General features: G+C 39.4%; 1 protein-coding gene across 2 annotated transcripts in view; it reads left to right on the top strand.

Moving 5' to 3' along the window:
• Positions 1-23,248, top strand: part of MOB2 (MOB kinase activator 2) — a 127,309-nt gene that overhangs the window by 83,603 nt on the left and 20,458 nt on the right. The window contains exon 1 of one of the 2 annotated variants that reach the window (XM_070932949.1): positions 8,171-8,280. The exons of the other annotated variant lie outside the window; for it this stretch is intronic. Within the exon in view, the coding sequence (XP_070789050.1) occupies positions 8,171-8,280 (110 nt within the window). Of the gene's footprint in view, positions 1-8,170; positions 8,281-23,248 lie in introns of those variants that run through there. 2 annotated transcript variants of the gene reach the window in all.

Raw genomic sequence — 23,248 nt, 5'->3', positions numbered from 1 at the left:
GCATTTTGCTGCTTTTATTGCCACTAGGTAATTCTTAATATGAGATCTTACCAGTGTCCGGTCAGATTCAGTACGACTGGCCCTCCAACTACTCTCTAGGCGTCTTTTCCGGCGCTTCATCTCCCTCAGCTCCTCAGTAAACCAAGGAGCCAGGTGAGATCGGCGCCGGGTCAGAGGCCGCAAAGGCACGACTCGATCCAGAGCTCCAGCGGCCGCCCTATCCCAGGCGGCCACTAGGTCTCCAGTCGAGGCGTGAGCCAGAACCTCAGGAATTGGCCCAAGCTCCATCTGGAACCTATCAGGTTCCATCAGGCGCCTGGGGCGGTACCATCTCATCGGTTCCGCCTCCCTGCGGCGGGGTGCAGCGGTTCGAAGGTCAAGGCGAAGGAGAGAGTGATCCGACCATGACAAGGGCTCGATGACTATGTCCCCTATCTCGAGATCACTCAGCCACTGTCCAGAGACAAAAATCAGGTCCAGTGTGTTTCCCCCCATGTGCGTAGGGCCATGAATTAGTTGGGTCAGATCCATAGCCGTCATGGAAGCCATGAACTCCCGAGCCACCTCAGACGTCTCACCCACGGACGGCAGGTTGAAATCCCCCATGACCATAAGTCTGGGGGTATCAACCGCCACCACGGCGATAACGTTGAGTAGCTCGGGCAGGGCTGCTGCCACGTGGCAGGGAGCCACGTACGTGATCAGCAAACCCCTCTGAACCCCATGACCCCACTTCACAAGGAGGGTCTCACAACCGGCCGTCTGAGGAACAGTGGCCTCCCTTGGCCTAAGGCCTTCTCTAATAATAACCACTACTCCCCCACCCCTCCCCTCTGACCTTGGCTGATGGAATGCCAGGAAGCCTGGTGGGCACATTTCTACCAGAGGGACCCCTCCCTCCGGGCCCAACCAGGTCTCCGTAATACCCGCCAGGTCCGCTCCCCCCTCCTGAACCAGATCACAAATGAGGGGGGCTTTATTTATTACGGACCTGGCGTTGCACAACATCAGTCGAAGGCCTGGGCTCTGAGAGTCTGTACAACCTGGAGAACGAGTGGAGCCTTGGGGGCCGGAGCACGCTACCACTCGGAGACAGCGGGTGCGCGCTTCCTTAACATGATATGGTCCCCTGCTCCCGCCATATCTACCCCTCCCACTCACAGTACCGATGATAGAAACACAATCTGGACAAGCTCGACCCCCCCATCACCTCCGGATCTCCCATCCCCTCCGCCGCGCATAGTGGCCAGGCCTGACCCTCCCCTTGGTGGGTCTTCCCCCAAACCCACAACCCTAGTTCCAATTTTTCCCTCCACCCCCCTGGGACCCCTTAAAAATTTACCCAATTTACTTAAAAAACCCTTCAACCCCCTCTTCGCGGCATGCCACCTCTCTGGGTTCCAAAGCCCGTCATTGAGGTAGGCCCTCGATAATGTGGAGGGCCAGACCTGCGAGAGGGGGGAGTCTCGCAGCGCAAGAAGCTTTAATTTGATTTAATTTGATTTTATTCTATTTTTTAAATTTTGTATTGTATGTGTTTTTATTGTTTGGCTGTGCACCGCCCTGAGTCCTTCGGGAGTAGGGCGGTATAGAAATTTAATAAAATGAAATGAAATGAAATGAACTCTTGTACAAGAGTTTATTTTTTCTATTGAGCATAAAAAATAAAGTTTATGTAAATATAAATTAATTTCTCATTTTAGGCAAAATTGTGGGATTTTGTATGTGTGTCAGCATCACTTGCTCTAGAGAATGATATTCATCTATTAATTCAACAGGAATTAATAAAAATCCCCAGAGTTATTTTTAAAAACAAACTTAGTATTCTCAGCATGCCTAGATATTTTAGGACAATTTTTTTGAGGGGGAGTGGCTGATAAATACAACGGAAAAATAATTAGAAAGAGGTTCTACTGTATACCAGAATGGAGGATTGAGCCCTGCAATTCTAAGCATTTCCCAATCTCCTTTTCCATAAAGCATTTTTAACTTCAGAATTTATTTGGAAAATCAATCAATCAGAATAGAGCTGGAAGGGACCTTGGAGGTCTTCTAGTCCAGCCCCCTGTTCAAGCAGGAGACCCTCCAGTGATGAACCACCCACAACTTCTGAAGGCAACCTGTTCCACTGGTTAATTGTTCTCACTGTTACGAAGTTTCTCCTTAATTCCAGGTTGTTTCTCTCCTTGATTAGTTTCTATCCATTGTTTCTTGTCTTGCCTTCTGGTACTTTGGAAAATAAGTTGACTCCTTTTTTGTGGCAGCTCTTCAAATATTGGAATACTGCTATCATGTCATCCCTGGTCCTTCCCTTCTCTAGACAAACCAATATCCAGTTCCTGCAACCATATTTCTTATGTTTTAGTCTCCAAACCTTTAATCATCCTAAATGCAATCTATAATTAAACTTATGCTAAAAATTAGGTGTCATATACTCTAGATAGATCAAGATCCTAGTAAAAATTAAGATCCTGTGGGAAAAAAGTAAATATTCCATACCCCATAGTGCAAAACACTTTGCAGAATTGCTATAGAATGCTATTTTATGCATACATAGAACAAAGATTATAAACCAGCAATGATGATTCAAAATAATTTGTAGCTACGTTATACCTCAGAATGTTAGGGACAGGAAAATTAAGAAGTGATAAATGGGTAGAATTTTGTGGGAAAATCCACATAACATGAGTAAAGTATCAAGCAAGTTAGCACTAAGGAATTAAGTAAAATTAGAAACCAAGAAATTAAAAGGATCTACAAAACTACTTTAGAAAATCTTCTTTTACGAAATACAGTTTTAACACAGAAAGCAAATCATTAGGAGTTCATGCATACAAGAAAAAGTTGTAAAAAGTGTTGTTGCTTCATCCTTCAAATAGCTTGGTACAGCACAGATACAACTCTCCCAGTAATTTCATGTAAAAGCCTGCAATTAATCTTTCCTTCTTTGAAAGCCCGTGCTAGACATTTCAATGAAAATGTTTTTTCTGGTGGCTTTAAAATACATTCTAGTATATTTAGGTTATATTCTCAGATAGTATTAGAAGCACAATTAGTATTGAAATAGAGTCATTCAAGTAAGTTGAGCAAGGACATGGTATATAAGTAGGTTACAATTTGGTGTTTTAATATAGGTTGCAATTTAGGTTACATAGTCTTTCAGCATAGTCTTTCAAACTGCATTTCTTAATGTTATCTTGTACTTTTAACAGTAATATTTTACACTTATTTCATTTGTTGCCGTTATAATAGAGAAAAGTCTTTCTTCTGAGGTCTCATGATATTAATATTCTTTGTATTTTTTAATGACTACTACTCCAGAAAGAGGCAAACAAACAGCTACTTAAGCAACAGTTGATCCTAGTTATATTATAAATTCTCAAAAGTATTACACTTTTATTAATGCTTTCTAGTAAATAAAGCAATGCTTATGTTTTAAGAGTTTTAACAGAGCTTTTTGTTGCTTAGAACAACAATCAGTTGTCTTTTGATAATAACTTATAAACTTATTGTAAAGCTTTCCTTTTTACGTGCATTACAAGATGTATCTACATAATTGTTAGGCAGAGGATTTCCTTATACTGAGGCAAAATGGCTGTGCTGTGTTTACAGTTTATCAGACTGAACATTAACAATGTATTTGAATGTTCATGCACACTTAATAATTGTTTTGTTAGAGTGAATAAAGAAGTATGTAAGTCAAAAGGAATGCATAATAACAAATATGGGGTTTACTGCTGTGAGGCAAATTCAGGACTTATGGTTCAAACAGTATGTAAAAAAAGATAATTACATTTCAGATAAACTCTGTTAACAGACAAGGATTGAACTTGGTTACTTCATTCATTCATTCATTCATTCATTCATTCATTCATTCATTCATTTGATTTATACCCATATTTCTTTAAATAAATATTGCCATTGGAAGTCACATAATATGGAACCTACATTTTGGAAATGTTTTCTCATTCAAAGAGATTATTTTTTTTAAAAAAAAATCTTCAATGATGGAAAGTTTATCTACAGAGTAGTTAAATTCTCAGTATTGTTTGTTTTAATGTCCATTTATGTTAGATATGAAGAGTGTTTTGCTGTTACTGGCTTAAATATAGCCAGCTTTAGCTATCCTTGAAAAGCATTTGGAAATTTCAATTGGTGCAGAGTGCGGAGGCACAGGCAGTTATTGGAGTCCATAGGATGATCCATGTTACATTACTGCTTGGTGAGCTACGCTGGCTGCCAGTCTGCCTCTGGCTGCAATTCATTGCATGGGTTCAAGTTACTTAAGGAACTGTCTCACCGACTGGGACTGACCCATCTCACGTTCACCGGCAGAGGAGGCATGCTGTAGACCCTGGCAGTCAAGGAATTCTGACTGGCGGGGTCCAGGAGAAGTGCCTTCTTTCCCGTTGCTGCCCTTGGGAACATCTTACCTTGTGAGGTGAGATTGGCTGTCTTACTTTCTGCAGGAGCCTGAAGACCTGACTTTGCCAGATAGTTTTGGGGACCTAATGGGGAAGTTTCACACTGGAAGTCATTGATGAATTAAGAGGCCATACCATCACCCTATGCATTCCCTTCCTTCCCATTTTTAACTATAATTTTATCTTGATTGGGATTTCTATTGTTTTAGAGATATTTATTTGTTAGGCTTTTAATGCTCTAGGCCTGTGTTGGCGAAACTTTTTGGCACTGAGTGCTGAAACAGGAGCGCGGGTGGGCGGGGGAACACCAGAAACCAGAAAAGCAGCTAACTGGTGCACACGTGCGGGAGCACCAGAAACTGGAAGACCAGTTTTCCATTGCGCTGCTCAGTCAATTCATAGATGGGCTTTCGTCATCTGCCTGTCAGGGACTGAGCGTGGTGTTTCTTTAAATCTTTTTGCCACGCCTCCTCTCCTCTCAGGATCCCCAGTTATTTCGCTCAGTCTTACTGTAGGGACTTGTTTTCTGTATGCTCTTGCAATTACTGTAGAGATTAGTGAGAGTTTAGGTTTTGTTATTTTTGTTGGTGTGTTTGGTATTTATTAGTTGGTGCCGAAGATCCATGTTGGAACAGTTTGCGGCTGCAGCTGTTCCTCGCTGCTAGCGGTGGGTGAGTGAGTCTGGGGCTCCAGACCACCACCCCCGCTTCTCTAAATCTTGCAGCGATCGGAGTCTGACCTGGCTGGGCAGCTCCTGACAGCCTTGAGCCGCTTCTTTGGCCGCCGGCAAGCGCGTTGGTTACCGGGTGAGCCTGGATAACTGTGGCCGCCATTTTGGGCACCAGTTAGTGCAGGGCAGCTCCGGGGTCCCTGTTCGACCACCGATTCAAACTCCGAGTATTTCTTGCCTCACTGTTGGTGCTAGAAGACGTGTTAGCTTTTGGCCTCAATTGGAGTGACCATCATCAGTGGAACTTCGCCGGTCATTGCGAAGCAGCGGAGGAGCGCAAAAAGCCTGTCATCGGTTTCGCGCCCTTTTTAACGGCAGGTTTGAGGCACAAGCGGCATGAGGGGATTATTAATCTTGGCTGCCTAGTGAAAGCTGCAGAGGGAGCCAGAGAGCAGAGACATTTTGTATGGTGCAGCTATCTGGCTGAGGGACTTTTGCACTTAACTGTTGGTGTCGGAGGACATTTTGAACGTTGGTTTTGGCGCCAAAACTGTTCCTATCCCACAGTTTCCTTGCTGTTGGGTCTCTTGCCAGAGGATCTTTGTGATTCTGGATCAATTTACTATGTCTGACCAAGAATTTTCGTCAGACATTGACCAGCCTCAGACCCCTCCTAGGTCTAAAAAGATCAAGAAATCCAAATCTAAGACCTCTGCAGCTTCAAGTAGACAGGAGCCAGAAGTTGCCACGCCCAAACCTCCCCCTTCTGGCACAATGGACAGGGATGCCTTAAGAAGGCATTATGCCCTAGAAAGGCAATGTGAGAGGGCTCAAAAGAAGGCTCAAGCTTCTGTAGCCCAAGTTTCTCCTCATTCAGGGGAAAAGGGAGATTTAACTCAATTAGATCTTGCCAGAGCTCATTCTAGCTCGGATGTGCCTCAACAAGGGGGCTTGGATGTAGGACAGAATGCCATCAGGGGAGTGCAGGCTTCACAGTCCAGAGATAGACTTCCACCTGAATCTACCTTTACCCCTATGGCTGCTGGGCTCCGTGTGGGAGAGGGGCACGATCTGGTCCAGGCATTTAATTTTCAGACACTTCTTACCAATGCTTTGGCCCAAGCTTTGGCTTCGGGTTTTACTCAGCAGGTGTAGTTGCCTTCCACTTCGGACTTGGACTGCGCAAGCAGCGGGCAAGCAAGCAAGCATGGAAAGCTGCATTTGTGCAAGCAGTGCATGTGCATACAAAACCACCACCACCACCCCTGCTGCTGCCAGTCTGCAGAGCCAGAAAGATTGGGGACCACTGGTATACTGGTGTGTAATTTTATTAGACAAATTACAGTTTTATCGCCTACGGTTTATTTTAACGTACATTACAGAAAACATCTGCATTCCAATGGAAGGTGAAGTATACCTGGAAAAAATCTATTTAACCTCTTTCATAAACTGATTCTATAAAACAGGGGTGTCAAACTCAAGGCTGTGGGCTGGATTTGGCCCGCAGAGTGCTTAGACCTGACCCACGGGGCCACCCTGAAAACAGGGACCAGCCCGCGGTGCCTCTGCCAGCAAAAATGAGCTCCCGATCTCCGTTTCTGGCTGCAACGGCCTCCTGCAACCCTCTGCCAGGGAAAACGGCCTTCTATAAACTATTTCAACCTCCCCTCCAAAGAATTGGACATAATTTTATTCATTTATTTTTATTTTATTTATCAAATTTATATAGCAGCCCATCTTGTAAATATGACTCTGGGCAGCTAAACACATCTTAAAATAATCATAAAAAATAAGCAACATGCATATTACAAGATCAGATCATTACTATTGACTACCTTTATACTGTAACTAGCTAATTTTCTATAGTTTTATTGACTTTTCACTATTATTTACAACTTTTCTCCTCCTTTTGCCTGTTTCATAACCATAAGGATATGAATGAGCCTAGCTAGTGTTGGTTTGCTAATCTTATGTTTGAATTGAGAGACCTGTTGAACAGATAAAAGTCTCACTAAATGTGACATTTAATTCATTGGTAATGAATTAAAACCGTAATGGAGCATACTTATTTATAAAATACCTTCCAGTGTTAAATTAGCTGTTCACTGCTATTGCAAAAGCAGCTCTTTGCATTTGGGGACAGAGATGTGATGCTTGATCTGCATCTTCTTTACTGCAGTACCTCAAGTATTTATAGTCTATCACTGTTGATAGGCATTAGTGATTTAAGAAACAGTGAATAGCACGCTTGTTAACTAACATCAGTCAAATCTTAACTGAACTATTCTAGTGCCAGAACACTTGGCATGTAACATTTAGGCTAATATAGTTTCATGCTAAGCAGTGTGTGTGTGTGTGTGTGTGTGTGTGTGTGTGTGTGTGTGTGTGTGTGTAACGGGGGAAGAAAGGATTGGTGAATACATTAGATACTAAGTTAAAAATCAGATTGAGCTTCTTAGTTATGAAAGACAAATTGGTAAAGGCGAATTGATGTTTTGAAAGAGTAAAGATTTAGACAGAAAACTGCTTATCATGAAATGTTTCACTTGTTTGTTCAGCTCTGTTTTTTAATATGCTACAAATTAAAGCAGTCCCCTCCTCTCCTCTATCCATGCACCCGTCCCTAATAAAACTGCAGTACAAACTGGACGCTTGAAAGAAGCTTGCTTATTCCCCACACTACTTCTCTTGTCTTGTTGTACAGCCGGCGCCAGCCTGAAAAAACTGATTCAGATGCTTCCTTATTGGCATTAATTTCCCAGGCTTGGCTTTTACTGAAGAATTTGTAAAAAGGAGCAGCTGCTTGCCTTTTCTAGCTGAGGGTGTGTGTGTGTGTGGTGTGTGTTTTTCCTGTTTCCATTGCTGCTTTCTTATTGGCTGAAGCAAGGAAGGAGGAAGGGTTAGAGAGAAGTAAGCTATGAACTCTGTGAATGTAGTTGGACTAGTTTTTTTGAGGAGGATAGGAAAGAGAGGGTGAGCTATCGAGATCGGGTGCTAGCAGCTTCCAGTTCTATTTCTCTCTCTTTCTCTCATCACACCACCCCTCTCCCCACTTCTCTTTCTGCCTCTCTTGAACATGGTTGGGGATCATTGTAACCACAGCAGCGAAAGACCTGTACTTTCTCAAACTCCCAAAACTGGAATAAGTTGCAAAATGGTTCTACAAGCAGTAGGAAAAGTATTAAGGTAAACACTGTTTGTACTTCTTTCCTTGTCTTATTCTGCAGTATGTGTGGTACTAATTCGTGGGATAATCTGCCCCTTTTTGATACTTAATGATAAAACCACCATTGATTGAATCAGACTAAGGGGGGAAGCAGATTAAAAGGGAGGATACTTCGAAGAAATAAATTGCAAGAAAGTTTTTTTTTAAAGATTAATTTAATTAATGCTTCACATTTAGGAGAAATAGCTATAAATTTAGTAAAGATGACATTAGTTTAAACGGCTTGAATTTGTCCCAAATATTTTCTGTTATTTAGCATTCAGAATCAAAAGTGGAGCTTACCTTTCGAGCATGCTGATGTTTAAATACTCCATTTACAGATGCCACTAACATGAAATGAGAGAAATAAATTGACATGTTCATATCACAGTTAATTCTTTCTAAATGTTAAAGTAAGTTCTGTTGCATGCAGTGTCTTATTTTTGAAAATTGACTTTAAAACTTTCCTAAAGACTTTTATTTATAATGTTTTTATTTATAAATGCATATAGTAAAGCCAAAAACAGATTTTTGGAACAGAACTTCTATACCTAAAAAAGTAAAACATGCTGAAAGTACGTATTGATTCATAGAAAAGTGTAACATAACATTGAGCTGTGAGAGAAGGACAGCTTTCTGATGGGAGAGTGTACTTGCCATTGTGACTACAGAAATTCTTTTGTAGACATAGAATAGAGTAGAATAGAATTTTTTATTGGCCAAGTGTGATTGGACACACAAGGAATTTGTCTTGGTGCATATGCTCTCAGTGTACATAAAAGAAAAGATAAAATGGAAATTACTTTTCCGCAGGAATAAATCTTAGTTAAATAAAATGCTAATGTACTTTTAAACGTTGAGTGGTAGTTTTTTATTGTGAGACATCTTGTTTTGGTTGGGTTTTTATGTCAATCAGTGTGAATTGTTAGAATATCATCTCTTGTGTGTATCTATGTGTTTCTGTGTGTTGGGGAGAGGGTATGGTTACTGGGATTGCCACGTGATGCTATGAAAATGACTCTTATATTTAGGCTTTTTGGGGTAACTGGATAATTTCTTTAGACCTAAATTTCTGAAGCTGCAGGCAGCTTCTAATTTGCTTTATTACTATTCTGAGATTCAGTGCACAACACTAATGTCTGTAAAGATACAGCACTCCTCTTCCTCATCCTCCACTTTCTATTTCAACCAGTGGTGGGTTGCCCCCGGTTCAGACAGGTTCTATAGAACCGGTAGTAAAACCAGTAGGAGGCTCCGCCCACCGAGCCCGATGTCATCAGGGAGCTTCTGCGCATGCGCAGAAATGAGCCCGTACACGGCCCCATTGCGAACCGGTAGTAAAGATAAGTAGAACCTACCCCTGATTTCAACCTGTAGTCTTCTTTGATTGATACCTGAGGAGCTTATATGGCACAACTATACCTCTTAACTTTGTAAATTTGGCTAAAATGTATACACAAGTTGCTGTGGAACAGTGCTAATAAATGTGGCTTAGAAAATCAAGCATATATTCATAATGATATCATTTCTGTGTTTTAGAAGTTAACATTTTTTTAAATGCTGATTCTTTCCTGCCCTGTTTATGGTATTTATCCATGGAAAGGACACAAATTTATTTTTAATCCATGTCAGTAAATTGAAATTAACATATTTTTCTATAAATCATAAGTTTTAAGTTTTCATCAGCTGCATTACTTTCTGTATTCTGTATGAAAGTGACCGACCCTGACTTGTACGCATAGTAGCTATGACGTGGCAAATGGAAAAAATAGCAAACTTGCCAGCAAAAAGCACCATAAATTGTGAATATAATACTAATGACTTGGTACAGAATATGATCATCTTACAGGGAGTTAAATGCAATGACTCTGTTCTGAGGTGGAGTTGTGGTTTGCCTGATAGTGTGGGCTGTAATTTTTTTGTTGAATCAAACTAATTAAGAAAGAAGGAAAAGATGATAGCATCATACAGTCATGGTATCCTTCTTAATTACCAGACACCTAAAGTTTGCATGTGTGTTACATGTTCATTAAGAGAACCTTGGCCTAGAAAATACATATTCCAGTACATTATAAAAAGAGATATGTTTGACTCTTCCTTTTCTCTTTCCCCTTCAATATTTAGGAATTTGGTATTCTGAGATGCATTAAAAAATTGGCATAATTCAAAATGAGGCAAAATCATATCAAAACAAGAAGAGCAAATGAATCAATAGCAAAAAGCTTCCAGCTCTTATGTTTGCTAAGATGTATTTAAAAACATGAGGGTGTCTTGTGAAATCTTGGAAGTGAGAGGGAAAACGGTAATTCAGCAGCAGGTTTTCAACCCCTTGTGGACAGTCTTCTCTTCTCTGTGATCAAGAACAGAATAAAATCCGGGAATCTTGAAAATGTGCTTATGGGATTTAATTTATATAAGTAACTGAATTCAATTCTTTTTTATCACTGAATTTGAGTGCTCTTGATATAGAATTTGTGTATTTGTTTCTGTAACCTTAAGCAATGCATATGATTGAATCAAAGAAAAAATGTGAAGAATTTCTTTAGTTCATTTGGCTTTTCAAACAAGCAATGGAACAAATTCCAAACTGCAATTTCAAACGTGCTCAGATACTCAAGTAAGATATCAGAAAGAGACAATTCTTTGCAGATTTCTTTGCACTACCAAATTCTGCTTGGAATAATGAATTAGCAGGATTGATGGTACAAATGTTTAAGAGTTCTGTTAGAGCAAATAGATAGTAGTCAAAGTATTAGAAAAGGGGCACAAGGAAACAATATATACGGGCCCCAAAGAATAAATGCATAAATAGAATCAGTTAATATTTTATAATCTGATTCCATCCGGATGTGTCATAGACGATTCACAAAATTCTCAGACAACATGTCTATCACCTGGAGGGAAATAGTTTTGAATATGAGTGTCAACGATGGTGGATAGTCTCTGCCAGTAACTTTCAAAATATTTTTTTCAGTAACATTTTTAAAATGTACGTAGAACTGTTGATTTGATAATTTTTATATTGCTTCTTTTGGGGCTCCATTAAATTGTCATTACAGAATAGACCTCTGAGTCTGAAAATAGGCCAGCTTAAAATCAGTCGAACAGCCACACATTAATTATATAAAAGTTGGGATGAGTTGCCTTTGTTAAAGTGTTTGCTAAGAGAATTAGGGAGGAGAGATCAAGAGGGTTCAGAGTTATCTTTTTTTATGCAATTAAAAACATGTGTCCATCCCAGTATTGTTTATATTTATCCACTATTACTAGGACATTATTTTTTCACGTAGATCGATTCAGAATAAAAAGTAGGAAATTGAGATGGATGTCAACAGCTCAGGGGAGGAAGCCAACCCATTTATATCTGCAGTGGTTAACTAAAATAAGTCATTTTTTGAACCTGTAGTTTTGTACCACCTTTTATTGAATGTTAAGTAGCTGTAAATGAAAGACAGTATAGTACTGAAAGAAGTTATTTCTCTGATACTGTGGCTGCCCATTACATTATTCAGTGGCAGAGTCTGATGGGATTTTATGAAATATTAAATTGTCTAAGTCTGCTGCATTGATTAAGTAATTAGTACATTAGAGTACAGCCAATGAAATATTCTTGAAATAAATTACAAGCAAGTTGTTATTCCATATTTATTTAGTTACATGCCTAGCTTTATTCTTGATATAACATTTTTAATGAATACAATTTCTGCCTTCTAGAACTTTCCCCCGCAATAGATAATTAGAAATAATATAACAGCATTAGCAATCCTACTAGGTAGATATGTACAGGCCACAATCAATTTTATAGTAATTTGACGTAGCAATTTAATTTAATTGAAAAGTAAAAGAGAAAATATTTGAAATAAAACATTCTAGTAATTTACTTATTACATGCTTATCCAGTTTAAAACAAGTTTATAACAAATCTTTGTTTAAGAAATACATTAAATTTTATCTCTAATGGAACATCTAATTCCTCATTTAGATAGTAAGAAGCTTAAATAAAAAGCTCTCTTTCCCAGTTTGATCTACTGATTAACCCTGCTAGAAAACTAATAATATAGAAACTTGTTTAAACAGTATTTTTAAAAAAGAGCAGGAGACCAGTGGGCAAAATGTAATTTGGGAGTTGTCTGAACTATTTTTATCGTGTTCTGTTCTTTTCTCAAATTTTCCATTTGCCTAAAATAGTTCAGCAACCCAAACATTTGACAGAGCAAATTATTGTCTGCAGCTGGAGTTCTGCATCTTTTAATCTTTCCAAGTTGAAATTCGATTGCCTCTTACTAGAAATACATCAAGTAGTACATACCTCATTGGTAGAAAATTGGCAGGAAGGAAAAATTTATTTAAACTGATGAAAAAAGCAAGTTTATGTAATAGTTGTGCATGATGGATAGATGTATATTTTATGATTAAATTAAAGATTTTGCTTCAGTAAGCTCAACTGTAAACTTATTAAATAATGACACAAAAGTGTATTTGTTTTTGTTTACATCATGGCTTGCTTGTGATTCCTCTTATTTCTTTTTAGAAAGAAACAAAATTTGTAGACTACTGGAATGGAAGGCATGATAAAGTACTGATTACCCAATCCCTTTTTGTACATCCTAGAACTGTTTGGGGGAAAAATATCCAAAATTTGATAGTTCACTGAAGATAAATTGATTTTTCATAGTGAATAAAAGGATATGGTATAATAAGCCTCTTAAAAACGAATGAATGAATAAACAAATGAACAACATTCCTTGCATGCAAAAACATTTCTGGAAATTTGTATTCTGTCCACTTGAGACTCCATCAAAGCTTAATGAATAGAATAATGCCAAAAAAAGATTGTGTGGTCATGATTGTTGAAAGATTGCCCACCTCTTCTCTAACCTTACAATTTCAGTGCCTCAGAAAGCCACTTAAAGCTTTTGCTAATATGTTCAAGTCTTAGTGTTTTAATTGTTTTATAAAAGATATATAAGTAATAAACACAGATAAAATATTCATGTATTCTTTCACCGTGTATATATAATACTAATGCAAATGAAATAATAAACTTTTTAAACTGAAATGTTTGGAGTTGTGACCTTTGGCTGCCCTGATGTGTGTCAAAAAATACTGGCCCAGTGTGGTTATTTTACAGAGCAACCTCCTAGAGATTTCATTCTAAAATGCCATATTTGTTGTAGCCAAATGATTTGGGTATAAATTTGTAGAGGTATTTTTGATGCTTTGAAAATTCTTTGCAGAATATGCATATAGAAATTCAGCATTCTCAAGAATATTGGAGTCTATATCCAATCATATTAATTTGAAGTAATACATGGACTTGGTTCAGATTCAGAAATTAGTTTCTATTTAATTTTTGAAAAGTGAGGCACAAAAGATAGAACTGCCATCGAAAATAGTAATTTTCATAGAAGTTTCTAATTTAACAAAAATATTTTGTGAAAATTCTTCATAACTATTACTCTTTTAAAACTAATTACATTTTAAAAGATTATCAGGAGTTATTAATTGAAGAAGTACTTTGATACTGGCAAAACAATTTTTTTTATACCATTTTTCAGTGAGTCTCTCTACATCAACTTCGTGGGGAAACCTAAGACTAACAGTCTAGCAAAATAATAGGTTATGGTTTAAAATGTAAATTTTCTTTGTAATTATAGGAACGACTTGCCTCTAATGCAAGTTTTGAAATGATGGGATGGTCTTTTAGTTTTGAGGCACCACTTTTCCCAATTGCATTTACCAGTCTCATTGGTCCAGATCTTGTCTAGTATGGGGCCCGAAGAGAGGGTTTTTCAGTTTCATGAATTTGAGATGTGTGGTCATACGCACGTGCGCGCACGCACACACACACACACACACACACACACACACACACACTGATTGTTGTGAATGCAGTATATATGCCACACTCTAGGCTCAGACTCACAACCCACATCCCCAGAGAGAGAGTGGAAAAAAGCCAGGACCAGCATATTCCCCGTAGCCTTTGATGAACTTTGGAAATTTGAAGAAGCTGAAGAAGACCAGGAAACTGAAACAGAATAAGCCAAGGATTTGCTTTAGATATTTTTTTTTTATTTCTGATTTTGATATAGTAACTTTACTTTAATTTTAACTCTCTGTACATCATTCATTTCATCATTCATCATATAGGTTATGTTCATGAAAATAATGTTTTCTTTAAAATCTTTTTTTAAATTCAATAATTTGAACTTTTCCATATCTCTTGTTTCTGGAGTCTTAGAACTTAACCTGAATAAAAATGAGGGCTGTTTACATTGCCATGGAATAACAAAACTGAATTTTGTAAGTTTTGAAAACAGATGCTGAAAGAGAATGAAAGTGAACAATAAATTTAAGGTTTTGCAACTTTATCAGCAGATGGCATTTCTCTGGCTCCCCTTACCTGGGCTTAAAAAAATATGCAGAGTCAGGCACTTGGATAGGAGCTCTTCGAGGAATATTTTAGCTACAGGGTAGAACAGTATGTTGATAAAATGTCACAGAAGAAAATGATATCAACCTTCTTCTGTATTGCTGCCAAGAAAATTACAACATGGAGCTCGACTTGAAGGAAATTTTATCTTTACTTTTAAATTATCAAAATACTTGGAATGAATCTCCCATATTTCTAAGAATTGTGCATGCTTGCAAGTCCTTGGGGCGAACCAACTTTTTAAATATTTTATGGTATGTCCAGAAAGATAATATATATTGATAAAGTGAAACATTATACTGTGTAATAGAACTGATTGAATCTTAAGGAAATAGTATTGCTTTGTCAGTCGTCCTGTCAGAAAATTCAAGATTCCTTCTGCTTTGAATGCCAGTCCTATCAAGCCTATGGCCACCTTCATGTTCAGGTGTTGTTTGATAATAGGCTGCTCATCTTATCCAGTAATGGATTAAATATTGACAGACGGTTAATTAGAATATACGTATGCTTCCAGCAGCTTTTTCATATATTGGCTTCAGTATACAAATGCCAAAAGGCCAACTTGGAAGAATCCTGTTGCTATAGTCACAAAGTGAATGAGACCAGATGTGGTGGGGAGATATGGAAAATGTCTGAATTTCCTCTGCTCTCATAAAACAAACCAATTTGCTTCAGTTTGGAGCTTTTTCCATCCCTATTTGGCTTTTCTGGCAAGACCAGGCAAGTTTGAGCTAAAGACAGGCCTATTACCTGTTCTTTCGCTCCAGGGAATTTAAAACAACAATAAGATGGCTGATCTCAGCTGACATGTTGTGCCGTGTTGAAAATATTTCCCTGCAGAAGACTGTGGAACAGAAAACATACATTCTGAGAAGCTGAGCTGTCTTGGATGGAACAGTGGATAGCAATAGGTGAAAATGGTCATTTTTGGTCATCAGTACTATAGCATCCTCATGGAATTGGGTCTGTAGATTTTTGTTGCAATTATGAACAAAAAGATAACCTTTCCTACATCCTGTTTTAATATTATTCTCACTCTTTCCAGTTGCTAAGTTTTACTGTTTGCGGTTGACCAGTGCGTGTACTTTTGTTACACCACAGCTAAAGTAAATGACTTTAAAATCACTATCTTGGACTAGTCTGAAAAATGGCATTTTTAAAAATATATATCTGTTCAGTTATTTAAAATATTATTATCTATTACATAACTTATGACAGCCAATATGTTTTTATTTGTTTAAGGCTGACAAATCTTTAGATTTAACACATCTTGTATCATTTCTCTCAACTCATTTTTAAAGCTAATAAAATTTGCTGCCTGATTGAATCATGGTGTATTTAATATAGCTTCGATAAGCAAATGTGCAAACCAAACTGCCTTTTTTCAACTGAATTATGCATAAAAATAAATGCAAAATGGGCAGCAATTTATTGCCATTTGATAATAGTTGTAGCTACTACTTTAAGTGAAAAGAAATGTAGGCAAGTTAAAAGATGAGTAAGTTTATCAATACCTAGATGGTACAGCCATCTTTTCCCACTTTTTCAGAAGCAGAATAGTTTTCTTTTTCATTGTCTTTTTCCGAAATATGCTGTATAGTATGTCCCTTTAAACAGTTGCTTGATACCATAAGTTCTCGTAAACAGGTCATTGCCTCTTGTCCTCAGCTGATACAACCCTCTGACTGGCAACATATGTGTGAGTTTAAAAAATAGAATGTGTTTCAGTGCAGAATAAAGGGAGATCCTTACAGTGCTATTGTCTTTCAATAGGGACCAACTGTAGCCCTTCATAATGGGAAACCTGTAACATAAATATTGGCATCTGCTTCTATCTTCATTAATATGTACCTATTGATCAGCATATGGGCAGCATGCTTAATGAGAAATGGCAATGGGATATAAATCTCTTGAGGTGGTATAAATTAGTTATTTTGCATTGAAATAAAAAAATGAATTAGTTCCAATAGTTCCTAATAGTTAATAGTTGCTAATAGTTCCACAGTAGTATATTTTGTGTGCATGTCTTTTCCATCTTGTTTCCAGAATATTTGAAAGATAACATGTCCTGTTAATCCAGACTAATAGCAGTATTTCCCAAGGATGATAGAAGTTGTAGTCCAAAAGATGATATGCTGTTAAAGACTAACTTGTTAGTTTGAATATTAAGCAGGCTTTGCCTTCATTTTGCATCTTCTAACATCAAACCCATGTGTAACAAGTTACATTATTATTGTTGGCAGCACAATCAGCCAAATATTTAGACTGGATTAGGCATTTTTATTCACTTATCACTCCTTGTGAAGCATCTGAAATAAACAGATACTGTTGTTTAATAATATTAAGCTATTGTCACAGGATGTAAACTGTAACCCTGCCTTTTGCAATTGACATGGTGGTGTTTTTGTCAGTGCTGATATGATGTTCAAGAGATGCTTCAGATGTTTTAGGATTGTACCTAAGGTGCCTATCAGTATTGATACTGTCTTTGCTTTCTTTTGTCACAGTTGTTCTGCTTGTATTTGCCGTTTTTTATATTTTGTGATTTTGTCCAGTTCTTTCTCTTTGCCAAGTTCTGTCTCCAGGTTCTGACAAGCCCACTATCCACATATTCTATTGTTTTCTCTATTTTGTAGTCCCACCAGTTCACATTTACAGGCAGACGGTACTGTTGCTAAGCAAGACATTTGTTAAGTGACTTTTGCTCCATTTTACGACCTTTCTTGCCACAGTTGTTAAGCAAATCACTGCAAGTGAATCACTTGTTAAGTTAGTGAAATGGTAGTTAATTAAATCTGGCTTCTCCATTGATTTTGCTTATCAGAAGGTCCCAAAAGATAATCACATGATCCTGGATGCTGCAACTATCATAAATATGGATCAGTTGCCAAGCATCTGAATTTTCATTACATGACCATGGGGATTCTGCACCGGTCATAAATATGAAAAACAGTCTTAAGGCACTTTTTTAATGCCATTGTAACTTTGAATGGTCACTAAATGAGGATTACCTATATTTACACACCGTATGTGCTACTCTTGTCTGTGTTAACTGTGGCTCAGTTAAGTGCAATTCAGTATGAGAAAGGATGGAAGGCATGTTAAAATATGCAAGCCTTTTGCAATGCTAAATATATTTTCCTGAATTGCAATCAGTGTTTGAAAGTTTGGCGTTCTTGTAGTTTACTTTTATTTTTTATGTTAGTGGGAATGCTTAAAATATTAGAAGAGGACTAATTTAATACCATTGTTGTTGGTCAGTGTAATTAGCAAGATGAGAAAAATAATTGGACTAGACGTTTAAGGTAAAAATCACATTAGGATGCATGTAAAAAACAGCTTGCCTGAAAACAGAAAGAACTGGAAAGAACTCATTAGATCCTTTACCCATGATATACTAGTTTTCTACTTACAGAGGCTGCTGATGTGGAAGAACATTCCAAAATTGTATCTGTAACTTGCATTTTGAAGTATGTGACACTAGAGCTACATAAATTTAATTAAAATGATTAGATTTAAGCGTAGTGGCTGGGAAAAAAATCTTTATTTGACTAGTTTAATTTAAAACATCTGTATCCTGTATTTTTACTGTGCTATTCCCCCTTTGTTTTCACAGGAAGGTTGTGTTGATCATTGTGTGTTCCCTTATACTCCCACCACTTACTTGTTAGCATTTGCTTGCAATGTTCCCTGGCAGTGGCATTGGCCTCTACATCCTGAAATTGTCCCCCACCCCCAAATCTTGACTCTTTGTGACTTTTATTGAAAAGTGACTCAGGAGTCTTTAATTCAATATACTTTGTTCCAGAAATACGTTTGGAATCATTCTTAGACTTACCATTAGTTCAATGTCATGCCTGGTGCAGAAGACCTTTTTTTCATACTGAGAAGGCTAGATTATGAAGTAACATAGTGGCACTTGGCCTCTTTCACAAGCTTGCCAGGTTTCCCATCCGATCAGGCACCAATGTAGCTATTGCCTTTTAAGGCAAAGTATTGCTGTGAGAATATGAAATAAAACCTTTTCCCTGGCATGGAAAGAACACTCTTCCTTCCTTCTCTTCCTAAATAAACTACCAGTGAATTTTTAAAAAAAAGTGTTTTGCTTTTCTTTGTATTACCTTCTTTTGTGAGGGCGATTTCACTGGGCCCACAATTAGCTCATGTCTAGAAAAGATAAGTTGGAAAATGATTTCCGACTTTATGCAGCTCGACAAAGGAATTTGCCTTTTTTTTTTCCCTTTTGTGAACCTTAAGGGACATTTACTGGCTGTACCATATTGAAAATATTTTAGGTATTTTTCCTAAAGAGGGAAATACCTCTTTCGGAAAAGGCACGAATGAATGGCACACTCATATCTATCACTAGAAAACTTTGGTATAAAGCTCGCCTACAGAAAAAACAATGCAGTTTTGCTTCTGGTAGCAATAGTACTGGCATTTTCTTCTGCCAAAATACCCAATAGGAAAACTTAGCGAATACATGCTTGCACATGCAGTGGAATGTTTCTGGAATTTTTAGAAAACCAGTTTTGTTTTTTAACAGCAAGACATAGATAACCAGTTTCTGTCTGGGAGACTGAAGGAAATGAAAAGCAAGTACAAGAATGACTAATATGCAAATATGGGTGGAAACTATTATTTTTTTCATTGTTGCTTGCCTAATTAGAATAATAAAGTGCCGGCAAAAATTAAAGAGCTGATGCATTTAAATTTATGGGTAATGAGATTATCTTTGTCTTGAAAGGCAGACAGCATTTTCAAAGGAAACGGAGGTGCTGACAATTATACTGAACCAATGTGTTTACCAAACATTTATTCTGCTGTAGCTTTTTATTCAATACAGGTAGTCCTCAACTTACAACAGTTCATTTAGTAACCGTTCAAAGTTACAATGGCACTGAAAAAAGTGACTTATGACTATTTTTCACACTTATGACTGTTGCAGCATCCCCATGGTCACATGATCAAAATTCAGACACTTGGAACTGGTTCATATTTATGACGATTACAGTGTCCCAGGGTGAACCAATTACCTCTTGTGACCTTCTGACACACAAAGGCAATGGGGAAGCCAGATTCACTTAACAACCATGTTACTAACTTAATAACTGCAGTGATTCACTTAACAACTGTGGCAAGAAAAGTTGTAAAATGGGGCAAAATTTACTTAACAAATTTCTCACTTAGCAATATAAATTTTGGGCTCCATTGTGTTCATAAGTCGAGGACTACCTGTACATTACCCAGTTCAAATCCTTTTGAGCAATTTTTTTTAGAAAAAGGATCTGTACGCCTTCAAGTGTTTTGATATTGAAGTATTTCAACAAAAAGATCTTTAAAATGCTTACCTAGAATCATCAGTAATTTTATTGCTTTCAGAAGCATACAACTTTCCAAGCTAAAGAGTTTTGGCTTTTAAGTGATATGCTGAAGACTGCACTCCAAAAATAAGGGAGATCAGGTGAGTGAAAGAGCCAAGATAATACTAAACCTGACTGAATATTTAAATTAAATGTAATAAATGCAGATAATATGACTATTTCCTCTCCTTTTGTTTTTTACTTTTTGTTACAATAAAAACTACAACTTGGCCAGAACTTGGAGAAGGATTTAAAGTGGTGGTAGATGACTATGGGTTATTATATGGAATGTTTACAACTATTAACTTAATATTCTGTCTCATACCATTATTGTAAGAAAAAATGGTTTCATTTTGTGGTTAACGGAAGAGATGTTTCCTGTTGTTGAATTATTCAGTCACTTCTGACTCTGAACTGAAGATCAGTTCACCAGGATTGTTTGCCAGCAACTGCTTCTTATAAACTCATGGACGTGATATCAGTGATAGTACCAGGAGTTCATATCTTTTCTGGAGTCTCTTCTTAATTGCCTTTGACATTTTCAAATATCAGGGTCTTCTTCAATGACTCTTATTTCCTTTATGTCCAAAATATTTTATGTTTTACCAGATTTTTACTTTCATTTCACTGAGTCCTTCTGTTTTGGGTAGAAAGAGAAGCTTTTACTCTTGCTTTTTTCTTACTTTAAGGGTGCGGAGAGTAAAGGAAAGTCTGTTTTTCACATGGTGTGAAAAACAGAATGAACAGTTGATGAAGGCTTTAGGAAATTGTGCATGTACCTTAGGAATGGAATGTATTGTATACATTATTAGAGCGGGAAGAGATCAAGTTTGCTGTGGAAGCAGAGAGGCTGCTGGCCTTGGAACTAGAGATACAGGTTGAGGGTGTGTGCTCTACATTTTCAACATGTATATTAATAAACTATCCAAATACGTTGCTATGGCTCTCTAACTGCGAGCTTGCTCAAGAGCTTCAAAGAAAATATTGATAGTAGTGGTATGGAGCTTGGTTGTTTGCTTGAAGAAGTTTCACTACCTCATTAGTGGAGTTGGGGGGGCAATGAACCAACAGGACTGGGAGACCTGCAACCACGGTTGGGGCGGAAAAGACCCGGAGTGACCTTGGGAGGCCTCAATTTGTGGTTGTGGTTGTGTGGAGGGCTGGGGGCTCGAGATAACTGCCCCATTTCTGCCCCATTTCTCTCTCCTCCAGCGTTCCCCTTTAGGACTGGGCCTACCTGGACCAACTGTCAGCCTGTGGGACTCATTGGCGCTATGTTCTATTACTATTCTGAACCCCCCTGACTCTGGAGAGGGCTATTTCCACCTGAATGGGAGACTGGTACATGGCTGCATCCCATCGGCTGAGGGGGCTAGACATTTGCCTGACCACCGTGAGAGGGTGGCCAGGTGTCGGAGCCCCTGGGGGCTGAACCTGGAGGCTTTCTACATATATGCACTTTACCAGCGAGGGGACTTTACCATCGGTCTTTACCATCGGTCAAACCGCCGTGAGAGGGCGATTTTTGGACCTGACCCCCGGACGCTGTCTATATGCATCGGTTCATTGCTACCACCTCACCACAAGAGGGGGCTGTCCAGCTGACCTAACCACCGTGAGAGGGTGGTTAGATCTATTTCCCCCTTGGAACTGTGGTCGTCTTGGCTTTGGACTATGTCCTCTGTTGTGAGGGGACAGGGGACTAGGTCCTGCGAATATGTCTCTGAGATCCCCCATTCCTTTGTCTTCTCCTCGGTCCTTTATATACACCCTCAGGATATGGTCGTGTCACCCATTATGATCAATGTACTCAGCAGCGGAGCTTCTTGGTCTGTGAGACTCCCCCCTCTTGCAGGCTTGGCCCTCCATTCTATCGAGGGCCTACCTCGATGACGGGCTTTGGAGCCCCACTAGGGGGAGAGTCGGGCTTGGCCAGGACGTTCGGCGGGGGGGTGGAATCCGGAGGGGGTCGAGCTGGTCCAGACTGTGTTTTTACCCTCGGTACTGTGTGTGGGAGAGGTAGATATGGTGGGAGCAGGGGGCCATATCATGTTAAGGGAGCACGCACCCGCTGTCTTCAAGCAGTAGGGTGCTCCGGCCCCCAAGGCTCCACCCGTTCTCCAGGTAGTACAGACCTTCAGGGCCCGGGCCTTCGCCTGATGCTGTGCAACGCCAGGTCCGTAGTAAATAAAGCCCCCCTCATCTGTGATCTTGTTTACGAGGGGGGAGCGGACCTGGCGGGTATTACGGAGACCTGGTTGGGCCCAGAGGGAGGGGTCCCTCTGGTAGAAATGTGCCCACCAGGTTTCCACGCATTCCATCAGCCAAGGTCACAGGGGAGGGGCGGGGAAGTAGCGGTTATCATTAGAGAGGCCTTAGGCCGAGGGAGACCACTGTACCTCAGACAGCTGGTTGTGAGTCCCTCCTTGTGAAGTGGGGCCACGGGGTTCAGATGGATTTGCTGATCACGTACCTGGCTCCCTGCCACGTGGCGGCAGCCCTGCCCGAGCTACTCAACGTTATTGCCGCGGTGGCGGTTGATATCCCCAGACTTATGGTCATGGGGGATTTCAACCTGCCATCCGTGGGTGAGGCGTCTGAGGTGGCTCGGGAGTTCATGGCTTCCATGACGGCCATGGACCTGACCCAACTAATTCATGGCCCTACGCACACTGGGGGAAACACACTGGACTTGGTTTTTGTCTCTGGACAGTGGTTGAGTGATCTCGAGATAGGGGATATAGTCATCGAGCCCTTGCCATGGTCAGATCACTCGCTCCTTCACCTTGACCTTTGAACTGCGGCACCCCGCTGCAGGGAGGCGGAACCGATAAGATGGTACCGCCCCAGGCGCCTGATGGAACCTGATAGGTTCCAGATGGAGCTTGGGCCAATCCCGGAAGTTCTGGCTCACGCCTTGTCTGGGGATCTAGTGGCCGCCTGGGATAGGGCGGCTGCTGGAGCCCTGGACCGAGTCGTGCCTTTGTAGCCTCTGACCCGGCGCCGATCTCGCCTGGCTCCTTGGTTTACTGAGGAGCTGAGGGAGATGAAGCGCCGGAAAAGACGCCTAGAGGGCTAGTCTTTCTGAATCTGACTGAACACTGGTAAGATCTCATATTAGGAGTTACCTAGTGGCGATAAAAGCAGCAA

This window comes from Pituophis catenifer, unplaced genomic scaffold, assembly GCF_029215685.1.
Source record: "Pituophis catenifer annectens isolate HBS135680 unplaced genomic scaffold, rPitCat1.0.hap2 SCAF_1, whole genome shotgun sequence".
Classification (NCBI taxonomy): Eukaryota; Metazoa; Chordata; class Lepidosauria; order Squamata; family Colubridae; genus Pituophis; species Pituophis catenifer.
This window is presented reverse-complemented; position numbering and strand designations above follow the sequence as displayed.